The 20855-nt window shown below is 41.4% G+C and overlaps 4 protein-coding genes across 8 annotated transcripts; 2 read left to right on the forward strand and 2 right to left on the reverse strand.

Annotated features, from left to right (window-relative positions):
• The first annotated feature begins 2983 nt into the window (after positions 1-2983).
• On the forward strand, positions 2984-6838 carry LOC115625450 (soluble guanylate cyclase 88E). Its single transcript, XM_030520497.1, has 11 exons — positions 2984-3151; positions 3228-3715; positions 3775-3898; positions 3956-4088; positions 4139-4265; positions 4320-4524; positions 4582-4659; positions 4733-4801; positions 4857-5911; positions 6091-6606; positions 6661-6838. The coding sequence occupies exons 1-11, from the start codon at positions 2984-2986 to the stop codon at positions 6836-6838; spliced, it is 3141 nt and encodes a 1046-aa protein (XP_030376357.1).
• A 1124-nt stretch (positions 6839-7962) lies between these two features.
• Positions 7963-13423, reverse strand: LOC115625125 (E3 ubiquitin-protein ligase RNF123). Its single transcript, XM_030520039.1, has 12 exons — positions 13214-13423; positions 12911-13157; positions 12660-12805; positions 11858-12604; positions 11521-11803; positions 11142-11457; positions 10670-11079; positions 10485-10598; positions 9742-9868; positions 9166-9689; positions 8493-9099; positions 7963-8436 (listed from the first exon to the last, which is right to left on the reverse strand). The coding sequence occupies exons 1-12, from the start codon at positions 13369-13371 to the stop codon at positions 8117-8119; spliced, it is 3999 nt and encodes a 1332-aa protein (XP_030375899.1). The 5' UTR covers positions 13372-13423; the 3' UTR covers positions 7963-8116.
• A 186-nt stretch (positions 13424-13609) lies between these two features.
• On the forward strand, positions 13610-16550 carry LOC115625262 (E3 UFM1-protein ligase 1 homolog). Its single transcript, XM_030520263.1, has 6 exons — positions 13610-13741; positions 13809-14809; positions 14874-15345; positions 15402-15712; positions 15774-16121; positions 16179-16550. Exons 1-6 carry the CDS (start codon positions 13665-13667, stop codon positions 16316-16318), a joined length of 2349 nt encoding a protein of 782 aa, XP_030376123.1. The 5' UTR covers positions 13610-13664; the 3' UTR covers positions 16319-16550.
• Positions 16551-16603: 53 nt separating this feature from the next.
• LOC115625261 (PAX3- and PAX7-binding protein 1) lies at positions 16604-20304 on the reverse strand. Of its 5 annotated transcripts, XM_030520258.1 has the most exons (10): positions 19982-20300; positions 19597-19910; positions 19071-19305; positions 18825-19007; positions 18074-18718; positions 17469-18011; positions 17215-17407; positions 16992-17151; positions 16772-16932; positions 16604-16713 (listed from the first exon to the last, which is right to left on the reverse strand). In XM_030520258.1, the coding sequence occupies exons 1-10, from the start codon at positions 20238-20240 to the stop codon at positions 16662-16664; spliced, it is 2745 nt and encodes a 914-aa protein (XP_030376118.1). In that variant the 5' UTR covers positions 20241-20300; the 3' UTR covers positions 16604-16661. The 5 variants fall into 5 exon arrangements, with proteins under 5 accessions (XP_030376118.1, XP_030376119.1, XP_030376120.1 ...); XM_030520259.1 differs by lacking the exon at positions 19982-20300 and having other exon boundaries at positions 19592-19722; XM_030520260.1 differs by lacking the exons at positions 19071-19305; positions 19597-19910; positions 19982-20300 and having other exon boundaries at positions 18788-18871.
• Between the last annotated feature and the right edge of the window lie 551 nt (positions 20305-20855).

The following is a 20855-nucleotide window of genomic DNA, read 5'->3' on the forward strand; positions in this document are numbered from 1 at the left end:
TTTGATTTGCGTTCCTTTTAATGTCAATACCTTTGCAATTAGCACGGGCATACTGGTAGGACGTTCCATTCTATTCTATCTTCTCTACTTGCTTACGCACGAATGTGCTCCGCAAGCAAAGGAGCTTGAATTTCAATACTTGGGGCAATGCAATAAATTTGTATTGTCCGGCAGAAGTTCGCACATTTGCCCTGCGTATAAATAAATTGGTTTCTATTAATTACCAGCCTTGGTTGCAAGCTACATGCAATAAGAATGCAGATTGCTTTAAATTCTCAGCAACTATTCGTTCGAATTAGAACTGTGGCATTAAAAAGTTGAATAAACAAGAAAGAGTTACAGTCCACCAAGCCCGACAGTGAAACACCCTGTTCCCCACCCTGTCCAACTAATCATTTTATTTAATAATTTAATTTTATTGAAATTCAAAACAACCGGTGGAGGGTTGATAAAAAACAAGATAGAATAAACTAGTGTTGCCTATGGACTATGAGAATCTATTTACCAAGTTTGGTCAATATGGGTTTAGTCGTCGTACAGCTTAAGAGCCTAAAAAAGGATTGTATTGTGAATGTGATTACGCTTTTTATTCCGTATACGGTATACCCGTAGGGTAACAGGCATATGGAGTCAGGCTCTATATTATGGGTACATCAGCATACTATAATATGACTTGCTTAAATCTATGTTGTTCATAAAGATATTTAAGCTAATTTGGATGTGAAGAAGTTTCAATAACGCCTCATTACAACCTGAAGTTATATCAATATCCGTGCACTATATGGTGAAAGTTGCAATAAGATTGATTGGTACAGCAAAGTTTATTTTAGTTGTAAAGCTGTCTGGGGGAAAAGGGTAGGAAAAGGGTATTCAAGAGAGACTTGACGACTTTAACTTTCTACTAGTTATATCTCGGATTCATATAGGCCGAATCAGAAGGTGTCTTTCTCACCTCTCATTTCAGTAATGAAGAACGATTATATTACATACTATAATATGCCGAAGCTCTTCTTAGTAGGTAATATAATACCCTATGGATGGTAAAAATCGCCTTAATATATGCATACATGCTACATATATACTATATATAATTACCTAGAACAAGAACAAGAATCTTCCACAAAAAATATTTTTTTTAATTAAATTAATTAAATAAAGAAACAAAAACAGAAAAAACACCACAAACTTTCCTTTGTCGGATCTAGGAGTACCTGAATACTATAGTAAGATTCTCATGCCCATATACTTATACTCTGATCAACAATCCGACTATGTGTTACCTATACGCTTTGGGTATAGGGTCTTTAAATGCCCAAATAGTTCGTTTTATATATACTATATACTCGAATGCCTCAGTGGTCTCTCTACTTCGCTTATATCAAAATGCATTGTATCGCATTTATTACAAATTTCCATGGCGCATTTCTGCCATTTAGGCTGTGAATATTGATTTAAACTAAACTTGTTGACAAATTAATGCTGTAGCATCAAAAGAGGCAGCGATATTGGCACCTTCGCGGGCAGAAAAAAAAAACAAAAATAAAAATCGCCAATTACCTGGCACATTCAAAATTTGGGCCAGTGAGGCGTTGGGAGCTCTCAGATGATTTAGGCACGACCATGTCACTAGTTACGAATGGAAAGTAAGTCTATATGGTGCTTAATATTTGGATTAGACGATTACAAAATTTCAATAAATATTAATACTATAATGTTTGAAAGTATAAAAAAATAGATTCGCTTTATTTTGGGATTTGTGGCACAATGAGAAGCCATTAACTAAAGTATGTGCTATTACTAAAAATATACAAGTACGACGTCGGTTTAAAATTACACAAAAAACATCATTACGACACCCTCAAATAAAATTCAATATACTTTGTGTTTCTTAGTGTTTCAGGCACCCTTTACATAGTCCAACTTTCTATATAGAAGGTTGACACTTCAAATTAAAGTAAAATAGAGTGTTATTAAAACCAAATAAATTTCTCCATCATTGTAGTCGACAGGCTAGAACTGTTGCATTTGGAGCTACACATATAGGACATGAGGTTTTCTAAGTCCGTATTAGAAGACTTTAGGAAGGAGCACCATACCGAATTAGCATACAAATTTTTATCCAAATAATCACCCCACAAACAAATTAAATAAGGAGTTGAAAAATGTAGCCTGTTTAATATTAATATTTACAAGTATGATATAGGTCTCATAATTAAACCCCTACTATTTCTGTGGTACCTCGCCAAAATTCCACTAATTGTTGTAACGTTACATTGAACCGCCATATGAAAAATTAAGATAGCTTCGAAAACCTAGAAGTAATTGTAGTTAAATCATCAAATCATAGTGGTCCTCTCAGGCTGGTTTCGAAAAATGGTATTTGGCATTTAAGCCAAAGACTAAAGATACTTTTCAAATATTTAAAGTATATTTTGATATTCTACCTCTTCACTGGAATGAAAGATTTTCACTTATTTTATCATGTCCGAGTCTTTGAAGCTACTGCCCTTTAACGTAATTCTTTAAAGGTACGAGGTCTTTCAATTCAATTGGATATTTTTAATGATAACGTCATATCGGTATAAATGTCAAACAAGAACTCTTGAAATACTCAATAATAATTAATTGAACTCCATGGTCACTACTCTGGACAATCATTTAAATGTACTTGTAATGAATATTAAATGATTGAATTTGAATATAACAACACAAAAATGTGTTGGAATTAAATCAGTGAAGAAAAGCCCGAAACCCATTACCCTAATTCAAGCTAAATGTATTAACAACCATCACTCAGCTAATGCCTAACAATTCATTTTTCCCTTAATTACTAGGCAAACACGTCTTTAATGCCACAAAAGGGAGTCTTTGTCATGTGCCAAGTGCCGTCCAATTAAAAGAGTGTGGCATCCAGCAAAGACCACCCAAAGGAAACTGAACAGCAGAAGGACCCACAGCACTCACAAAAAGCGGCCTTGACAAAATGTATGGCCTGCTGCTGGAGAATCTCTCGGAATACATTAAGTCTGTGTATGGTGAGGAGAAATGGGAGGACATTCGCCGACAGGCGGGCATAGACTCGCCATCATTCAGCGTCCATCAAGTGTATCCAGAGAATTTGTTGCAGAAACTGGCCAAAAAGGCACAGCAGGTGGGTAGACACTCCCACCGCCCTGCGTATTTAACGATTCGCATTAGCATGTGTTGTAACCGAATCCTTTTCGCAGGTGTTGGGCGTTTCAGAGCGTGAGTTCATGGACCAAATGGGAGTGTATTTTGTGGGCTTTGTCGGTCAGTATGGCTACGATCGGGTGCTATCTGTTTTGGGTCGCCATATGCGTGACTTTCTCAACGGTCTGGACAATCTGCACGAGTATCTTAAGTTTTCTTATCCACGTATGCGCGCCCCAAGCTTTATATGCGAAAATGAGACGAAGCAGGGACTTACTTTGCATTATCGGTCGAAAAGGCGAGGCTTTGTCTTCTATACCATGGGACAAATACGCGAAGTGGCTCGCTATTTCTACAATAAGGAGATGCATATTGAGCTAGTACGTGAGGAAATTCTCTTCGATACGGTCCATGTGACCTTTCAGCTGACCTTCGATAATCGTGCGTTTACCCTCGCATCGCTGGCTATGACCCGGGAGGAGAAGCATTTGCCCATTAGTGCTCACGTGTTATTCGAAATATTCCCCTTCTGCATTGTTTTCGGGTTAGTAATTGGTTTCGATGTAACTCCACAGCAGTTCTAGCCAACTTTTTCGTTTTAAGTGCCGATATGGTTGTTGGAAGTATCGGAAACTCATTGATGGTCATATTGCCGGAGTTGCTGGGCAAGAAAATAACGGCATGGTTTGATTTGGTGCGTCCCTTAATTGCATTCAAATTTCAAACAGTAAGTTTACACATTATCTAAGTCCGGTGAAAAGCATTTAATTCAACTTCTAATAAGATCCTCAATCGGACAAACAACATATTCGAGTTGGTTACCGTGGATCCAGTGACGGATCGGATTGATGCCCAAAATGAGGATTTACTATTACACGATGATGGCAGTGAGCCAGAAAAATCATTGCGACTTAAAGGTAAGTAATATATTGATTAAAAATAAGACAATTCTAACGATCGATCGCAGGCCAAATGGTTTATATGGAAAATTGGCGGATGATCATGTTTTTGGGCACACCAGTCATGCCGGATCTGACCTCACTTATCACCACGGGTCTCTATATAAACGATTTATCCATGCACGACTTCAGCAGGTGAACCAAATTCTATTAGAAACCCCAAGTCCTATCTACTAAGTCTCCCCTCAGAGATCTCATGTTGGCGGGTACACAACAATCAGTGGAACTCAAACTAGCTCTGGATCAGGAACAGCAGAAATCCAAAAAGCTCGAGGAGTCCATGCGCAAACTGGATGAAGAAATGCGACGCACCGATGAGTTATTGTACCAGATGATACCCAAACAAGTGGCCGATCGCCTGAGACGTGGCGAGAATCCGATAGATACCTGTGAGGTAATTAAGTGGTCCTAACCGAAAAAAGTTCCCGAAAATTAATAATCATTATTTCAGATGTTTGACAGCGTTTCAATCTTGTTCTCAGACATTGTGACCTTTACTGAAATTTGCAGTCGCATAACCCCAATGGAGGTTCGTCTGTTGGTGTTGCTTTCTGTAAACAGAATTACATCTAAGGTATCCAATGAAAATATTTATATTTCAGGTAGTTTCCATGCTGAATGCTATGTACTCTATTTTTGATAAACTGACTGAGCGCAATGCCGTTTACAAGGTAGGTTTGCAAGAATACCTAAACATCTGAATAAATTCTCCTTTAATTTGCGTAGGTTGAAACCATCGGAGATGCGTACATGGTTGTTGCCGGAGCGCCAGATAAGGATGCCAATCATGCCGAAAAAGTTTGTGATATGGCTCTGGATATGGTCGATGCGATAACTGATCTGAAGGACCCCTCAACGGGTCAGCACTTGCGCATACGCGTGGGCGTACACTCGGGCGCGGTTGTCGCAGGTATTGTTGGCCTTAAGATGCCTCGATACTGTCTGTTTGGCGACACTGTGAATACGGCATCACGTATGGAGTCCACCAGCATAGCAATGAGAGTGCATATATCAGAGTTCACCAAAGTACTCATAGGCCCCAACTACCTAATATCTGATCGTGGAGAGATCGACGTAAAGGGCAAGGGCACGATGAAAACCTATTGGCTGGAGGAACGCGAGGGTCGTCTACCACTTCAAATGTCCGCTGCACTGTATCCCATGTCGGGCACATTTGCTGTCAGTTCTGTTCCAGCCACGCCAACAGGCAAGCCTATTATGCCGGCACCAAAAGGGGTTAACCCAGCGACCACATCCACCGAGCCAGCCATGACGACAGTAGTGACAGCTGCCGTGAAATCTGCTCATACCGCTACAGTCAGCGATGAAAGAAGCAGCCGTATCTATTCACCGGTCACCTTTAAGGACGTGGCCCGTCGAAGCATTGCCAATTCGCCGGTGCGTGGCGACACTTGTGAAAAGCGCCGGGAGTCACGATCCAATTCGACAGGCCACGTTTTTTCTCGGTCACCCAGTGATATTTTCGGATCACTTATTCTAGACACCGAAGAGTTTCTCGAGGATTTGCAAATATCACGAGGATCGCTGACCAACAACAATAATCCGCCACCAGATGCCTTCAGTCCGACTCCACCTTTTCGCATTGGCAGTGCGCCGTCGAAGCCTAGATCGAGCAACCCCGACCAGTTTACCCCCGAAGAGCTGGCAGCTATGGATCAGCTTACCCCGCCCTCTACTGCGCCTGCTCGAGAATCGGCCACATGTAGCGGTAGCTTAAAGCCGTCCACCTCGAGCGCCTCTCTGGATAAGAACAAGTCGAGGTGAGACTGCAAAGTAATAGAATAGGTGTTCCTAGCTCTTCCATGACAAGACTCATTTATTTTGGAACTTAGATTATAATTTGCACTGTCGCTTTAAATTAAAGAATCAAAAAATAAAGCTTCGATCCATTTACCATCACATGAAATAGAGGTCGTTAACTCCTTTGTTTGCTTTCTAGAAAAATTACCTTTTCGACTAGTACTACAGTAGAGGCTGGGAGCACACCTACGGCATCTGTAATCAACACAGCAGTGGCACCTGCCCTGCCTTTAGGCTGTCCCATGGGATCGGGTTCGCCGTCGAACATAATTAAAGCCATAGCTCAGGTCCCTATTAACAGCAACAGTCGACCCAGCTCCAAGGATTCCATGACGTCCATTTCGTTACATTCTCCACCACCAGTGCGGGCTACATCCGCGCCAGCACCAATGTCCAAGGCAGCACGCAAGGCTTTCCTTGCCGCAAAACAGACCAAGGCTATGGAGAAATTGGATAAGATGATCGAAGAGGCACAGGAAGTGGAGTCTCAGCCGGGAGCCAAATCGGCTAACATGCGGACGTCTTTTTTTCCCCCAGGCGACGCAGATCTGTCCGTAGGTGGATGTCCTCTCTTCTTGCCGCCACCGCCTCAGTCATCCTCTACACGAGCCCTAATACCAAGTTCCATATCCGACAACAGCATATGTAATCACGGGTAAGTGGAAGCAACCGTTCATCCGACGGTCAATTCTTACATATTCCTCCACAGGCACAGTCATGCCCCGAACTGTCATCACGCGCTCCATGTATCGAAACTGAGCAATAGTCAGAGTTTCACGCACTCACGTGCCTCGGGCCCCATCACGCACCAGTGCTGCAGCGGATTCGGCCACTCCAATGGGCGTCATTCGCATCGCATGCACTCCAATGCTTGTCGAATATTGTAAGACTTGCTCAGATTGTCTTTTGCTCAATATTCTACTACTTGTGCTTCTGTTGTCTTTGGAATGCATAAATAAGCAATTATTAGAACTTAGGCCGGCCTAAAATTAGTAAAATAGTGAATTCGTTGAGGTTTGTTTATGCGGTAAATGGATCGCCGGACCCCATAAATGTACATACTTTTACTTAGAGACAAGATTTAAAATTTCTGTGTAACTCAACATTGACAATACCACCAGCAAATACAAATATTTAATCCTGTGCTGAGCATATCAGTTAATATCTGGAACCACCAAATACATATTTACACTATTTAAAAAATAAACAAGCAAAAAATACAAATGCCTGGGACGAAGGACCTGTAATTATGTAATTAAATGGATGAAACGAATTTCCATTAGACCAATTATTCTTTGACAGTGTATAGGATATTATAAATATGTTACTCCAAATATTCTTGACATCCGGTGTTCGGCTACTACATAACAGTAGCTCTACATATCGATTTGCTTGAGAAACAAAATAAAATGTGCCCTATTTTGCTTTTCGGCATCATCTAAGTGTCTCATTGAGATCCATTACAGCCAATAAAAAGCTCTTATTTGGTGTAAAATACATACATATGTAGGTCTGTTGTCCATGGTGATATACATATGTACAATTCATATAAATGTATTTAGTGTTTAGTTAATATGTATATGTAGTAGTAAGTAGAGCGATATAAAGTAAAGCTTCAGCAATTTATTTTTTTAAACAGAACATTAAAAAGAGAGATCAAATTAAACGAAATATCCGTATAAGTAATTATTTATAGTCAACATGGTGTTAACCCACAAACTCAAGCCTGCTAGGGAGATCATGTTTAAATGACAGTTCGTTTAGTCTAGTTTATAATCAAAGTGTTCTGGATTTAAAATTCTATTCAACAAAAATATAATTTCATTGAATGATGTACAACGTATTAAATGCAACAAATGTCTTTCTTATTTGAACTGTACTTTTTACTTGTATGAGAGCTTGCCGTTAAGCTTCACAATTATTAAAATAGTATTATTTAATTTAATTTAGCCTGTTTGCGTACAAATCTGCTGCTAAGTACATTGCACAATTGCATATCACATCAAAATAATTGCAAGCATAAGCATGTGTGTATTATATTATAACTAAAAATATTCAAATATATATGTATATGTTTATGTTTAAAGCGTAGCTGTTTGTTTTTCACAATGAGATTCAACAATGACTAGATTTTTGGTATAAGATTAGACTTCGGTGGGTTTCCTTCAACCGCGCTCGATCATTGGTGTTGGCACCACTTCGTCATTTGAGTAGATCAGCGTGCCGTCCACTGTTTCTATAGTTTGTATCGTTGTTTTACAATAGAAACAGACTTTGGAATTCATCATGTGCTGCATGATGCAATCACTGCAGGACTGGTGCTTGCAGGGTGTAAATACGGCAGTAATGGGTTTAGCGCAACAAATCGGACAGAGCGAGTCCTCCGATGGCAGTGTAATATCCGAGAGCAATGCCTGCTTAATGCGCAAATTCTCGATCAACCGGCGAACTTCCTCAATCTCTTCGGTTGATACATGGGTGGGAACTATAATAGGAAGAATAATTGAGTTGCTGAGAATTTAATTTCTGTTAAATACCCACAGTCACTAAGCGCAAACTTTATAATAGGTGGATCGGCGCGTATTCGCTTCGAATTGTTAGGAAGAGGCACGCGCACATCGTTCGTCAATGGGTCAATGTGTGGACGCGCTGAGGGATCAAAATTGCCACGCGGTATGTCTTTCAGTTCCAGCAATGGTGTGTGTATCTCGCCCAAGGCAAACTCCAATGTGGCAAACTGAAAACTGGGGTCGGTGAGAAAGGCGCGCGATACGCGGGTCACCTTCTGTGGCAACTGGTCATTGTCCATTTCACTGCGCATCAAAGCTAACAATATTCCCAGTGATGCTGTTATTATCGGAAAATGTGTCACTGCATTTAAATCCGCTGAACACATGTCCACGACGAATTGGAAACAACCCGGAGGAACGGTTACCCTCGACAGCACTTGACTAATAAGCTGGCAAATACGATTTAGCAACAGGTCGCTGTTAGGTCGCGAAGCATCGGTGACGATTTCAGGTGAGACAGTTATAATCATCTCCAGGCAGCGCATCAACGAAACGGTAAGCTCAAAACACATAGAGCAGATCTTCAGTTGTTTGGGTTCGAAGAGGGTGTTCTCCTGACGCTGTGCCGTGTTCTGTATCTGTAGGAAAGATTAGAAATTTAAGGAGTTGAATTGCTTTATTTAAGATCGAGAAAATAAATTTACCTCCTGCAGCAGCAGAATGAACTCCGAAAACGCCCAATTCAGCTGACTGAGGACCGAGTTAAGAAACGTGGTAGCAAACGGTTCTTCTTCCATTAGTTTAGCTCCAAGTAAACGTTGAAAATGCTTCGAGGGATTGGCGGGCGCTACGTTATGCAACAATCCAGTGTGCGTTTCATTGCGCGATCGACTACGACACAAACCCTGATGCAGCGGCTGTGTGCCACCCTGCCACACGCTGGGTTGACGTGCATCTTTATAGGCGAAGCCCTCCCCTAACCAAAAGCGCAGCAACAGCCAATTACTCTGTCCCCAGGCCCGATTTTCATACGGTCTTAGGAGGGCTCGTACGAAGGTCACCTGGGCACGCTTCGAGGAACGTTCCAAAGCGCGTACCCCGGATTTGTGGCAGGTGAGCGTCCCTAAAGCTTGCAGCAAAGAATCTTTGCAAGATGCCAAAACGATTCGTGAATCCGCCGAGTGTAGGGCCAAGAACTCGGCAGCGGCATTTATGCTACACTCGGCATCTGTGAAGATAAACTTTTTAATAAGAGAACAAAATTTAGGTCTATGGTCTACCTGTGACTTCGAATTGCGCACGCAAATCGTGATGGGTAAAATCCATGACAGCATCTAGTAATATAGGTAGCGTATTCAAGTAGACCTCAGGTACAAAGGAAAACAGTGGGCCGGTGGCCGAGGCGCTCTAGTTATTTTAAAATAAACAAAATAAAAGTTATAAATATAATTAAGTATAAAAACTCTCTATTAGCTATTCTACAACCTTAAAAAAACATAATTTTTTTGCCAATTGTGCGTTCTTGAATTTTGTTAGATTTTGAAACCGAAATATTGTGAGGATATGATCAAATAAATAGGCACATACTATGCACGTTAGGTTTAAAGCGGTACAAATTATTGATTATTGATTTTAAATGACATATAACATATTGTTCATATTCAAAGTAGCATACAGACTTATAAGCTCATCTTCTGTCATCTATGCATACCTAGTAGTAATAAATTTGGTTCAGAAAGCTTTAAAGACAATTTTATTATTTCACAAGCTAACTTTAAAGTGAGGCTCTAGTTGTAATGTTTTTTACGCTTCCGTTTAGGTTACTAATTTTTAGTAAAAATTACATTGGTACATTGGTATATAATATAATGGTACCCGCAAGTTTTGTGGGGATACCGTGGCAAGCTCATTATGAATCGAATGTACTTTATGTCTCGGACAGTACTAATATAAGATACATTTGAAGCAATCTAGTCTACCCTTTACTCTCGAAGAATAACGTCTCACATAAAGTTAAGCTCACCGTCAAGGTCCGCAGCATGCGCTCCAGCAGCCATATAAGAAGTGAACGCCTATGATTGTTTAGAGCCACTCCACGAAGCCAAATTTGCTTGCGGGCCAAAGATATAGAACGAGTCTTTACAGCAGAGAGGAAGAGATATATAGGGAGTTTACATATTCTATTTTTAAAAGCTGATAGATTCTTACTGCAAACACATTCTGACGCTGACTAAATTTAGATCGCAGCTCTGCCATAACATGCGTGTGATTCTCATTCATACAGACATTTGCATGTTCCTCCAGGGCCACCAGTTTACGCTCGATGTCTTCACGGTAGTATTTCGTCTCTTTCAGCACCTCATTTAGGGCAGCAATCTCATCACGCACCGATGATATTTTCACTATATATTTGTGACCCGCCGAGTAGTAGAAGATTATACAAACATCCAGCAGCTCGCACAGACTTATCTCGGTATCGATATTGCCCGTTCCTACCTCAGAATTTGGCATGAGTCGTGGGTTGAGAAAGTGCGTGAAAGTCGTGTTGTTGCTACCTTGTGTGTGTCCAATTACTGCCACGTTGTTAATGTTCTCGCCAAGCAGGTACAGTGTAGTATCTGAAGAGGCCTGATAATTGATTCCATTGTTACCCAAGAGCCGTATCGCATTCTATACATACCTACTTCGTTCACACGCATTACATTGCGATCTTCATCGTAAATTTGCTGGGCCCGTGACGCTCCCAACCGTGAGTCGATATCGGGGCGATGTACTTTTCTCAAATGAGATAGCACGCCGCCGACACGATCAAAATGCATGTAGTCGAAGGTGCCGTCGTAGAAGTAATCTGGATTTACTTCGACATTCTTGCCAGGCAGCTCATCCTTAAAGAGTGTCCGCACTTGATCGATTAATATGCAGACAAATGCAAGAGCCACAGGAGCATCTAACGGATGCTGTATGCTCGATTGCATGAAGAAGAAAGCATGGAAGGGCTGTTGAAATATAAGAATATGGGATTAGTAGAATCTACTAAGGAGCACTTAACTCTCGCCTACCCGTTGCTCCATACTCAAATCGATGACATAGCGACGCATTTTAGTAAGAAACAGCTTACGACTAGAGGGACTGTCCGCAGTGCCATCGGTGTTGGTCATTAGTGTGGTTAAAAAGTCCTTCTGTGCTGCATACAAAGCTTCCGTCACTTTTCGCACTTTTTCTGCAACGCTCAAATATTTGTCTTTCGGTCCATCGATGCCTTCTGTCCATGCCATGTAATCGGGCAAAAGCTCCTGCATTATATAAAACTCCAGCGGATGTATATAGAGAAAAAATGCGAGGCTGCGAAAAGGATATTAATATAAAATTTGACACCTAAATTGAACCAATACTAACCAATGTTTTTTAAAAAGTTTAGCTTCTAACAAGTACTTTCTGGTCTGCTCATGCAGGCACAGGCAATGTAATACACTGAGCGCCTGACGATGCTTCTCATAGTCCAGGCCCTGTATTGTATGCGTAAATGTGGCTAAAAGCGCATTAACCATTTTTCGCAAAACAAACTTAATTTCATCAGCCTCCATGAAATTCCAGAAGAGCGATAACAGACCCATTAGTGTACTGTTGGGATTCTCTTTTTCGGCAGGCAGTGAAGTCATGTAGGAAATACGCCCGAGTAAAACATCCTCAATAATGTATGGATCGAATATTTCCTGAGTGAAACGCTCAATGAGGAGCGTTGCAAAAATACAATAGACTGTTTTCTTTGTAGAAACGCGTACTTCGTTCATCTGCAGGGGTCCAGATTGGGACCGCGTTTGTGCAATGTAATGCGAGAATATGCCCGCCAAATTGATCAAATAGTTCATAAGCAGGTTCGCACGACGCAACTTGAGGATAGGACGTGCCATTAATGGCTGAAATCCAGCAATTGGATAAACAAACGGACGATTGCCAAAGTTTGCCTGAATCCCCTGCGTATAGCCTAGCGAAACAGCGGCATAGAATGTAACACCTGGTGCTCTCTCCAGTTTGCTGAAAGCAATGCCCATAGAACGACCATTGCGATAATATTCAATGACCTCACGATCCACATCAATAGTAACGCCTATGATGTCGCCTATTTGCCATTTGTCCCCATATCTGTGGAGGAAATATGCTACATTAAATTTCATTAAATATGCAACCTAATACTCACTTTTTTGTTGATATATGCCACACTTGTTGCTTGCTGCCGTCATAGCCATAGCTATACTTCGTATCACCCACTCCACTGTTTTCGTTGAAAGTACAGCCATTAGATGCCCAACCGATTTGCATAACACCTTTCGTGTGTAAATGGACCTATAAAGTAAATAAGGGCACATTAAATGTTGTAGTATGTAGCGTACCTATCGTCAATATTCAGGGCCATTGGCCGGCAACCACCCACCCATTTAATATGATTACCTCATACATCCAGCGACCTCCATAAACACAGCAATTTGAGCGCACTGTGTTGAAACTGCCTTGAGAACGCAAGGCCAATCTGTCCGTGGACACACGCACTGTTGTCGTATAGTCCACATCGAATATCGTCAAATCGGGACCAACCCGCTGCTCTGTCTCCGCATAAAGCTTACGAATTTCGTCATTGCTGTCCGTTTGTATCTGTTGAAACTTGTCATCCAGCCAACTCCTCACAATGGTCATTTGCCTGCGGACGAGATTGGTATAAATAAGAGGCAGCATCATTATTAATGTCTCACTCACTTTGTCACCGACAATTCATCTATCCGAGGAGGCTTTGGATCCGTCACATTGGCACATGTCCCACCCTCCAGGTCATCAACCAGTTCCGTGTTCTCTTGTTCCAACTGCTCAAATATGTCTTCGTTGAACACTTTCACGAATAATTTTGAGATAGACATCTTGGCGCAAGCATTTATGAATAAGTTGCTATTAAAACATTGCTTACTTAATACATAAAATAACAAACTAAGAGCATTTTTGAAAACAAGTTTTTGGTTTATTTCAGCTCATGCAATGCTGCCAGCCGGCCTAATCGATTGGTGGTCCTGCCCAATCGGTTGAAAGCAATGCCAAATGGCAGCGCTAGTCGTCAGTGCTGCCAGTATGGACTCTTATTTTTTGTGTTTTAGGGGCACACTTTATTGTAGACGTTGCATTGCACTTGTAAACAATATTATTGCAAAAAAGAAAGATGGGTAGTGACTGGGATGAAATAAAACGTCTGGCTGCCGACTTCCAAAAGGCGCAGCTCACGTCCACCCTACAGAAGTAAGTGTCGCCCACACCAACATTACTTCAGAATCACAAATTATGCCTACATCTTATCCCTTGTAAGGCTATCTGAACGCAACTGCGTTGAAATAGTCACGTTGCTTTTACAGAAACAGCTGCTTGAAGTAGTATTTACTAACGATGGCAAGGAATATATAACGCCCGAGCAGCTGGAGCGTGAAATTCTGGACGAACTTTATTTGAACGGTGGCCGTGTAAATTTGGTGGAAGTCAGCAAAGCTCTCACCGTTGACCTATCCCGGATTGTGGCACTATCGGAACATATTGCGACAGAGAACCCTCACCTCCACTTCATTCTAGGTCAGCTTATAGATGAGGACTATATCACGCATATAGCGCAGGAAATTAACGAAAAGCTTGCTCAACGTGGCGAAATTTCCATATCCGATCTGACGTCACAATTCGATTTGCCATCTGACTTTCTGCTGCATGACGTAGTGGAGAAACACTTAGGCAAAATAATCAAGGGCCGTCAGGATGCGACAAATCCGCGCGTCTTCTTTACACAGGCATACATTCAGCGCAGCAAGGCGAAAATTCGTGGTGCATTAGCCGCCATTACCCAGCCCACAAACGTGGCAACTATATTGCAGCAAATCAATGTGCAGGAGAAAATCTTCCACTCGCTGTTAGACGAGATAGTTCCCGCTGGCCAGGTTACGTCCAAACTGACCAATGCTCAATATGTGCCACACATTTACGCCAAGACACAAGCGGATTGGGTCAATTCTTTTTACAAGCAAAACAGCTTTCTGGAATACGATGCCATTAACAAGCTGGGCATTACTGATGCCAAACAATATATACGCAAGCAATTTCCGAACGAGGAATTTCTTTTCCTTAAGCGTGTGGCGCTTGGGGCACGTCTAATTGAGTTGACGGTCGTGACAGCCCTCAATGAATGTAGTGCAACCAAAAACTATCTGGATTTGTCTACGACCCTGCCGTCCAATTTGTCCAACGACGATATTGAGGAGGTGTTCAACGTTATAATGGGTCAAAAACATACGAATCCCAGTAACTTCGTATACCTCGAGAGCATTGGTGAGCTTATCCGTGCGGTTATTGCAATTATTTTATGAATTGTTCCAATTGTTTTGCTTACCAGTTTTCTCACAACCGTACCTTACTCAATTGATGGAACCTTGCTTCGGAATGGCTCATGTGCAGGCCAAGGCAGCAATTGATAACGGTGTCTATCAGCAATTCATAGTAGAGAAAACATTGGCACACAAGGGTAACACATCGAGCGCAGCGGGGCTTGATGATGATGCCAAAGTAGATAAACGTGATGAGCGCCGGAAGAAAGCAGCGTCTGGCAAAGCGGGGGGTGGCGCTCAAGGCCGAGAGACTAAAACCAAATCAACTAAGAAACACCATCGCGGAGGTGGACGATCGGCTGCTCATAATGAGAGCAGTGATGATGAGGAGATGCAACATACGCGCACCGGTGGAAACTCCTCCAAAGTCAAGTCATTGGAGTTGGTTAAGATGGCAGACATTTTGAAGCTCATCTTGCCGTCATTGGAGGAGGAGGGCCTCGACCACTTGGCCAAATCTATTGCAGCGCTTTATTTTAAGTGAGCTTTTGAGAATTCATTTGAAAAAAACATTTACCATTATGTCAATATTTTAGTCAACTCAACCAAGCTGCCTTGGTCAAGGCTCAGGAACTCTTTGAAGCAACACCACAAACAAATCGCCGCCAGACGCATGCAGCAATTCAGGAGCGTGTCAACACTTTGCTTGGGGACATACGTCTCTATGAGAAGGGTCTGAAACTATTCCCCCAGGAAACGCAAGTGCAACTGGTCAAATATTTGCTCAAATCTTTAGGCAATGATATATGCAATGAATTGTCACTCTATGTGGCTAACGAATGCAATTTAACTGTCAAAAATCCTAACTTGAATTTCGATCAACGCAATAAACTGGCACAGGAATGTGGTAAGGCAATTCAGAACCCATATTCATATGCACGATGGCTTCATTTTCCGTTCTATTTCAGATGCTGCCTATAGAAATGCCTTGTTAGAACAAAACAAAGCCTTAAACAAAACTATCGATGATTTTGAATTGGCAACAGAGGCGGTATTAAAAGCTTGCAGCATGATTGTTAAAAAAATTGATAAGAAAAAGGATCGTCAATTGATTGTACAACACAAGGAAAAACTGCAGCAACAGTTGCGGGAGTGTAACGATTCCGCCTTGGTCCTTCATTTAACTGCATTGATACTGTTTACCACAATCAGCGGTTGCATTTTGCATGCATCGGGAAAATTTGTTTCGGTTATATTGAGTTATATACGTAGCAGCTTGACTGACCCGCAGAATGCGCTTCTCCAGCGCTATTATGGTTTGTAAAAATAACCTCAATAACAAACTGTAATTTATGTTCACAAATAACCCCCAGATCTGGTGCTTCAAGTACTGCAAACTACCTCCGATAGTGACGAATTAAAAACTGCAAACGAACAATTGGAAACCCTCAAATCTGAAGTTGTTGAACTGGCGCTGCATTTTGAACGCTCATCCGTATCGAAAGTGGATTAATGATAAACTAAATTTGACTGTTGACCTTACAAAACCTGCTGCGTGTTGAAGTGTTAGAACTTTTAATTTGTTTTTATATTGGCGTATGGTTATGGTTTGATTTTCCAATGCATTTTGATATGCACTTGCTTAACATCAATTACTAAATACAATCGATAAAATTACAAAAAGTACGCGCCTTATATAATGCTATTGAGTAATTGGGAATAAAGTTTTACATATGAGCATCCGATATTATTATGATCTAATTTCCAATATAACCCAACTATCTATATACACTTAGGATTATTGCAGGCTTTTTTAAAGTTTATTTTGTTGTGATTTGGTGCAGGATGGCCTTAAATTATAAACTATGTAATCGTTGTAGTATTTGCTTGGCCTTGTCGCACGATTGCCTATAAAAATGCGGATTGTATATTATTAGTTGAAATGACGAAGTTCTAGATTACTTACAGAAATAGCGGATTTCCTGCATCACAGCTTTCCATTGTCTGTCTTATATAGTTTATAAAAAGCTCCAAGTGTTTTAGAGTTTGGCTATCGGACACCCAAACGGTTGGTAAAGTGTTGACTATAACATAGGCTTTACTAATGGCGTCATTTGCCGTACAGACCTGAAAGCCATGCTCATTGTAATCACTTAAGATTTTATAGTAATTTATCTAGTACTTACGCGCATGGCCAATAATAGATAGCGATTTAGCAGGGCCCCTATTGCTAGTTCCCTTAAAGGTTTATCCGCTAAAATGCCCTGCCAGCTCAGAAAATTGCGGAACAATTTCAAGCCGCTGCAGAACTGACGCTGAAAAAACGAAGTCTTCGCCTCATAAACCCTGTAAATGGAAAGGGCGTAATGTTTATACATATTCAATGCATGGCTAGAAGTTTACACTTACTGCTTGGGAAATATTGGAATAAATACATCGTTTTCTAAAGCTGAACGCATGCACTCTATAATGGCCTCAAACAATTTCTTTAGCTGCTTATTGGTTACATTCAATGGAAATTCGCGGGCCAGACGATTTATGAAACCAACCAGACGCAATGTTTGCGTTGTGGACAAAGGGTCCCAGCATTCTGTTACTAAGGCTGTTGAATAATAATCAGAGTTAATCCTTTTTAGCTGACTGGTTGGGGTTGGACAACTTACACGTCAACTTTGGTAGTACAATTTTTTCGATTAGGGCCGGAACTAAATTAACATCTGGATCTTCTTTTAAACGATCGACGGATTCATCCGCCGTGTACGCATACAGCATGCACGAAGTATACCAATGCATTGTCTCAATGTCCGTATACTCTTCGAGAAGCGGTGACCAAAGCAGCAGCTCGTAACGCACCAGAGGCGACAGTAACTTAGGTAAACACAAGCTCACGAACGCATCCTTATAGGAGGACATGTCGGTTTTGCGCCAAGCATAGAACTTCATCAATATCAAATCGATTTTACAAAACTCATCGGTCACATCCGCGAAACATGAAGCAGCTTGCGATTCGATTTGTGCTGTTGCGGCCAAAGATTGCTCGTGCTGTTGATCAGCTATCTCGTCGTCACTAGACATGCCATCCAAATGTGAGCCTAACAAATCGTTCCGTTCGCGCTCACAACGCCGGCGAGTTCTTCGACCTTCCCGTTCTGCGGCTCGCCGCACTTGTTCCTCATATTCTGCAGTGCGACGTGTTGTTAAAGGTTCTGCGAACGGCGACATCATTCATTATAACTGAAAGCAAGAAATTATAACCTTCACCGCTTACTTGTTGCTTCGGCCATTTCTTTAGCTTGGTCTCGGACATCCTGACGGCGTCGATTCACCAAATAACGCTGATTTTTGCCATATAGCTGCAAAGCTCGCTTCTCCAGCTCATTAATAAGGGGTGTCTTCTCATTGAGACAATCCACGAGATCATTGACATAGCACTTGATTTCTTGATAGAATTTATACTTAGCTGCCACTGTTGGTGCATTCTGTTGACAATCAAGCTCCCGGAGTTTCAGGGCTTTAAGCTCTGTAGCTATACGCGCCATCGTGGCGCTGTGGTCCGCGTTGCTGTCCTTGAGTTCGGCTAGTCGGGAAGTAATTGTTGAGCACACCTCCTGAGGAGTTCGCAATGCAGTCGCCTTTGGTTTGGTCTCCTTCTTTACCCTGTTGCGTGTCGCTGTTGTTAATGCACACCGGTCAATTGCGTTCTTTGCATAGGCTTGCTCCAATAGCGTTGATGTAGACTGTGGGGCCAAGAGCTGGGCATCTTCTAAGCCATTGCCGCTACCAGTCGGTTTGATCATGAAACGGGACAACACAGTCTCGTGCTGGGCATGAACCAGCTGCGCCCCTGTCACACCTTTTCGAATCTGTTGATTCTCCCACTCGTGCATTTCACGTTCAGAATCTTCCTCGGATACTAAATTGAAGGGAATAAAAAATTCAATTATTTTTTGCAAATCCCAAGCCCTAAATATGGTGCACGTGCCGTCACGGGTGGCTACAGCAAGCTACCAACTACATACAATCATTCTCAACAGCATAGAACTGTTCGCGACGCTCTTCGCGCTCCTTGCGACCAGTTATATCGTTCATATCCATGCGCTCTTCGTCGTCCGACTGATCGCCCTCGACATCTTCGCGTGGCAGCCTTGTGCTCAGTTTTGGAGGTTCTTTAGGCTCCTCTATGGGTATGAATTCGGCAGCACCTGAACCAAAAAATGGACATGAGTTAAAATGCAAAAGTTTTCACCCATATTGTTTCTACTTACCTTGTTCCCGAGCGCGTTGTCTGCGCTTTCGAGCAGCATGTATCATCGCTGCATCCGGAATGGAGCCGCTCTCCAGCATTTGTCTGAAATGCTCCGGCTTTGAGAAGCGATGATGAGCAGTCCGTGAATTGTCTGTTTCCTCGACTGTTTCTTCATCACTCATATCGTCACGACCAGCGCATAAAGCAGACCGTCCATTTAATATAACAGGCGTTTCGGATTTTTTAACCACAAGCTGTTTGGATGTAAAAATTGTGAGCCATATTATTGATAGTCAGGCGGAATATGATCAAAAAATCGCTGTGAGTGAGCTAGGCATGCATAGAATTATTCAAAATATAGGATCTGAAGGATCGTAGATATAACTACACAAAGCTTTAGAATAGTTGTTTTGTTTTTACATACACTTTGTATGCATTAAAATTATTATAAATATAATTGTTTTTTTATATGTGAGTTTTTGTTTTTGGTGGTACGTAAATCGGAAAAAATTGGTTTCTAGAAAATTGAATAATAATAACCTTACCACAAAGTCGTCTGTGCGTATTTCGGTTTGGATCATATCATTATCACATTTTTTACTTTTACTCTGTACGCTCGCGCCGATATCTGCCGACGCACTTCTATATCTACTGCTACCAGTAGTGTGACCCGAAGTTGAGAGAATACTGGACCCTAAATGCTGTGTACTACCACTACCATTCTCATTATTTCCACTGTGCCCGCCAGCGTTTGTGGATTGTTCTTCACGCTTCTTTTTGCGCCGCTCCTTGTCCATCATTCGCATCACCTTTTTGCTATGAGAAGATTTGCGTACTTGAAAGACTTCGCCATCGTCCTCTGCAAAATATAGTACATAAAACACTCTTATTATAAACTCATCATTTATATATAACATAGCAAATACTAACCATCGTCTGCAAAGCTAAGTAGCTTGGGTTGGCTCTGACTTTGTTTGCCCACTCCATTGTCACTACTAGATGGCTTCGAATGCTTCTTTCCCTTATCGCGCTTCTCCGATGTTACTAGAAGCGACGGCGCAACTAGATTTCCATCCGCCTTCGATTCGGCAGCACCACTGTAATTGTGATTCGCCTCGTCCTCGTCTGCGTCCACATTGCTGGAAAAAACTCGTCGCTGTATCTTTTTCGGTTTGCGAAAAAGCGACATTACGGCCACGCGCTTTTTTGCGCTAAACAACAGGTAAAAAATCAATAATAAGCAACTAAATCTTTTTTGCAAAAAGGACGTGCTTCGTCTTATAGAACTGTCAAACTATCGATACAATGAATGATACAATCGATAGACTTCATTAACGGGTTCGATTAATTTACAAGTTTTTGAACTACAAACCAAACTAGAATATAAACGCTGTGTACGTTTATATAGTAAAATGAAATACCGAAATCATCAAAAGAAATAAACAGAGTATTTTTTTCCAACGCATTGTTTACTCTTTTATTGCGGGTCATCCATGATTTAACTTGGTGAATGAGACTTTTTGTGTGACCGTATCAAAACATAATTTATTTTGCTCATCTCTAAAAATGTGTGACACATTTGCTGTTACTCAGGGCTGGGTAATATCAGAAATTAGTTGAGTTGTTTGAACTAAACGGTGATATACTATTATTTCTTTTGGAACTCAGATTCCGAACAGTTACTATTTTTTGGGATTTTTATTCAATTATTAATTATATTAAATACATGTATGAATTTGATTGACCAATGTGAAGAAACCTTAAGAAAATGATTACTGCCACAGTTAATAGTTCAGTTCCATTG

The sequence above is a fragment of the Scaptodrosophila lebanonensis genome, unplaced genomic scaffold, assembly GCF_003285725.1.
Source record: "Scaptodrosophila lebanonensis strain 11010-0011.00,11010-0021.00 unplaced genomic scaffold, SlebRS2 tig00000072-arrow-pilon, whole genome shotgun sequence".
Taxonomy (NCBI): Eukaryota; Metazoa; Arthropoda; class Insecta; order Diptera; family Drosophilidae; genus Scaptodrosophila; species Scaptodrosophila lebanonensis.

Excerpts from the sequence above, each read along its gene's own strand:
- LOC115625450 (XM_030520497.1), top strand. The coding sequence starts at position 2,984 with ATGTATGGCCTGCTGCTGGAGAATCTCTCGGAATACATTAAGTCTGTG. Across the intron at positions 3,716-3,774 it reads CCCTTCTGCATTGTTTTCGG|TGCCGATATGGTTGTTGGAA; the intron begins GTTAGTAATTGG and ends TTTCGTTTTAAG. Across the intron at positions 4,525-4,581 it reads ATCCGATAGATACCTGTGAG|ATGTTTGACAGCGTTTCAAT; the intron begins GTAATTAAGTGG and ends TCATTATTTCAG.
- LOC115625125 (XM_030520039.1), bottom strand. The coding sequence starts at position 13,371 with ATGTCTATCTCAAAATTATTCGTGAAAGTGTTCAACGAAGACATATTT. Across the intron at positions 11,080-11,141 it reads AATGCGTGTGAACGAAGTAG|ATACTACACTGTACCTGCTT; the intron begins GTATGTATAGAA and ends AGGCCTCTTCAG. Across the intron at positions 9,690-9,741 it reads TGCGCAATTCGAAGTCACAG|ATGCCGAGTGTAGCATAAAT; the intron begins GTAGACCATAGA and ends TTATCTTCACAG.
- LOC115625261 (XM_030520258.1), bottom strand. The coding sequence starts at position 20,240 with ATGTCGCTTTTTCGCAAACCGAAAAAGATACAGCGACGAGTTTTTTCC. Across the intron at positions 19,306-19,596 it reads TACGCACAGACGACTTTGTG|CTTGTGGTTAAAAAATCCGA; the intron begins GTAAGGTTATTA and ends ACATCCAAACAG. Across the intron at positions 18,012-18,073 it reads AGAAATGGCCGAAGCAACAA|AACCTTTAACAACACGTCGC; the intron begins GTAAGCGGTGAA and ends CGCCGTTCGCAG.
- LOC115625262 (XM_030520263.1), top strand. The coding sequence starts at position 13,665 with ATGGGTAGTGACTGGGATGAAATAAAACGTCTGGCTGCCGACTTCCAA. Across the intron at positions 13,742-13,808 it reads CTCACGTCCACCCTACAGAA|GCTATCTGAACGCAACTGCG; the intron begins GTAAGTGTCGCC and ends ATCCCTTGTAAG. Across the intron at positions 14,810-14,873 it reads CGTATACCTCGAGAGCATTG|TTTTCTCACAACCGTACCTT; the intron begins GTGAGCTTATCC and ends TTTGCTTACCAG.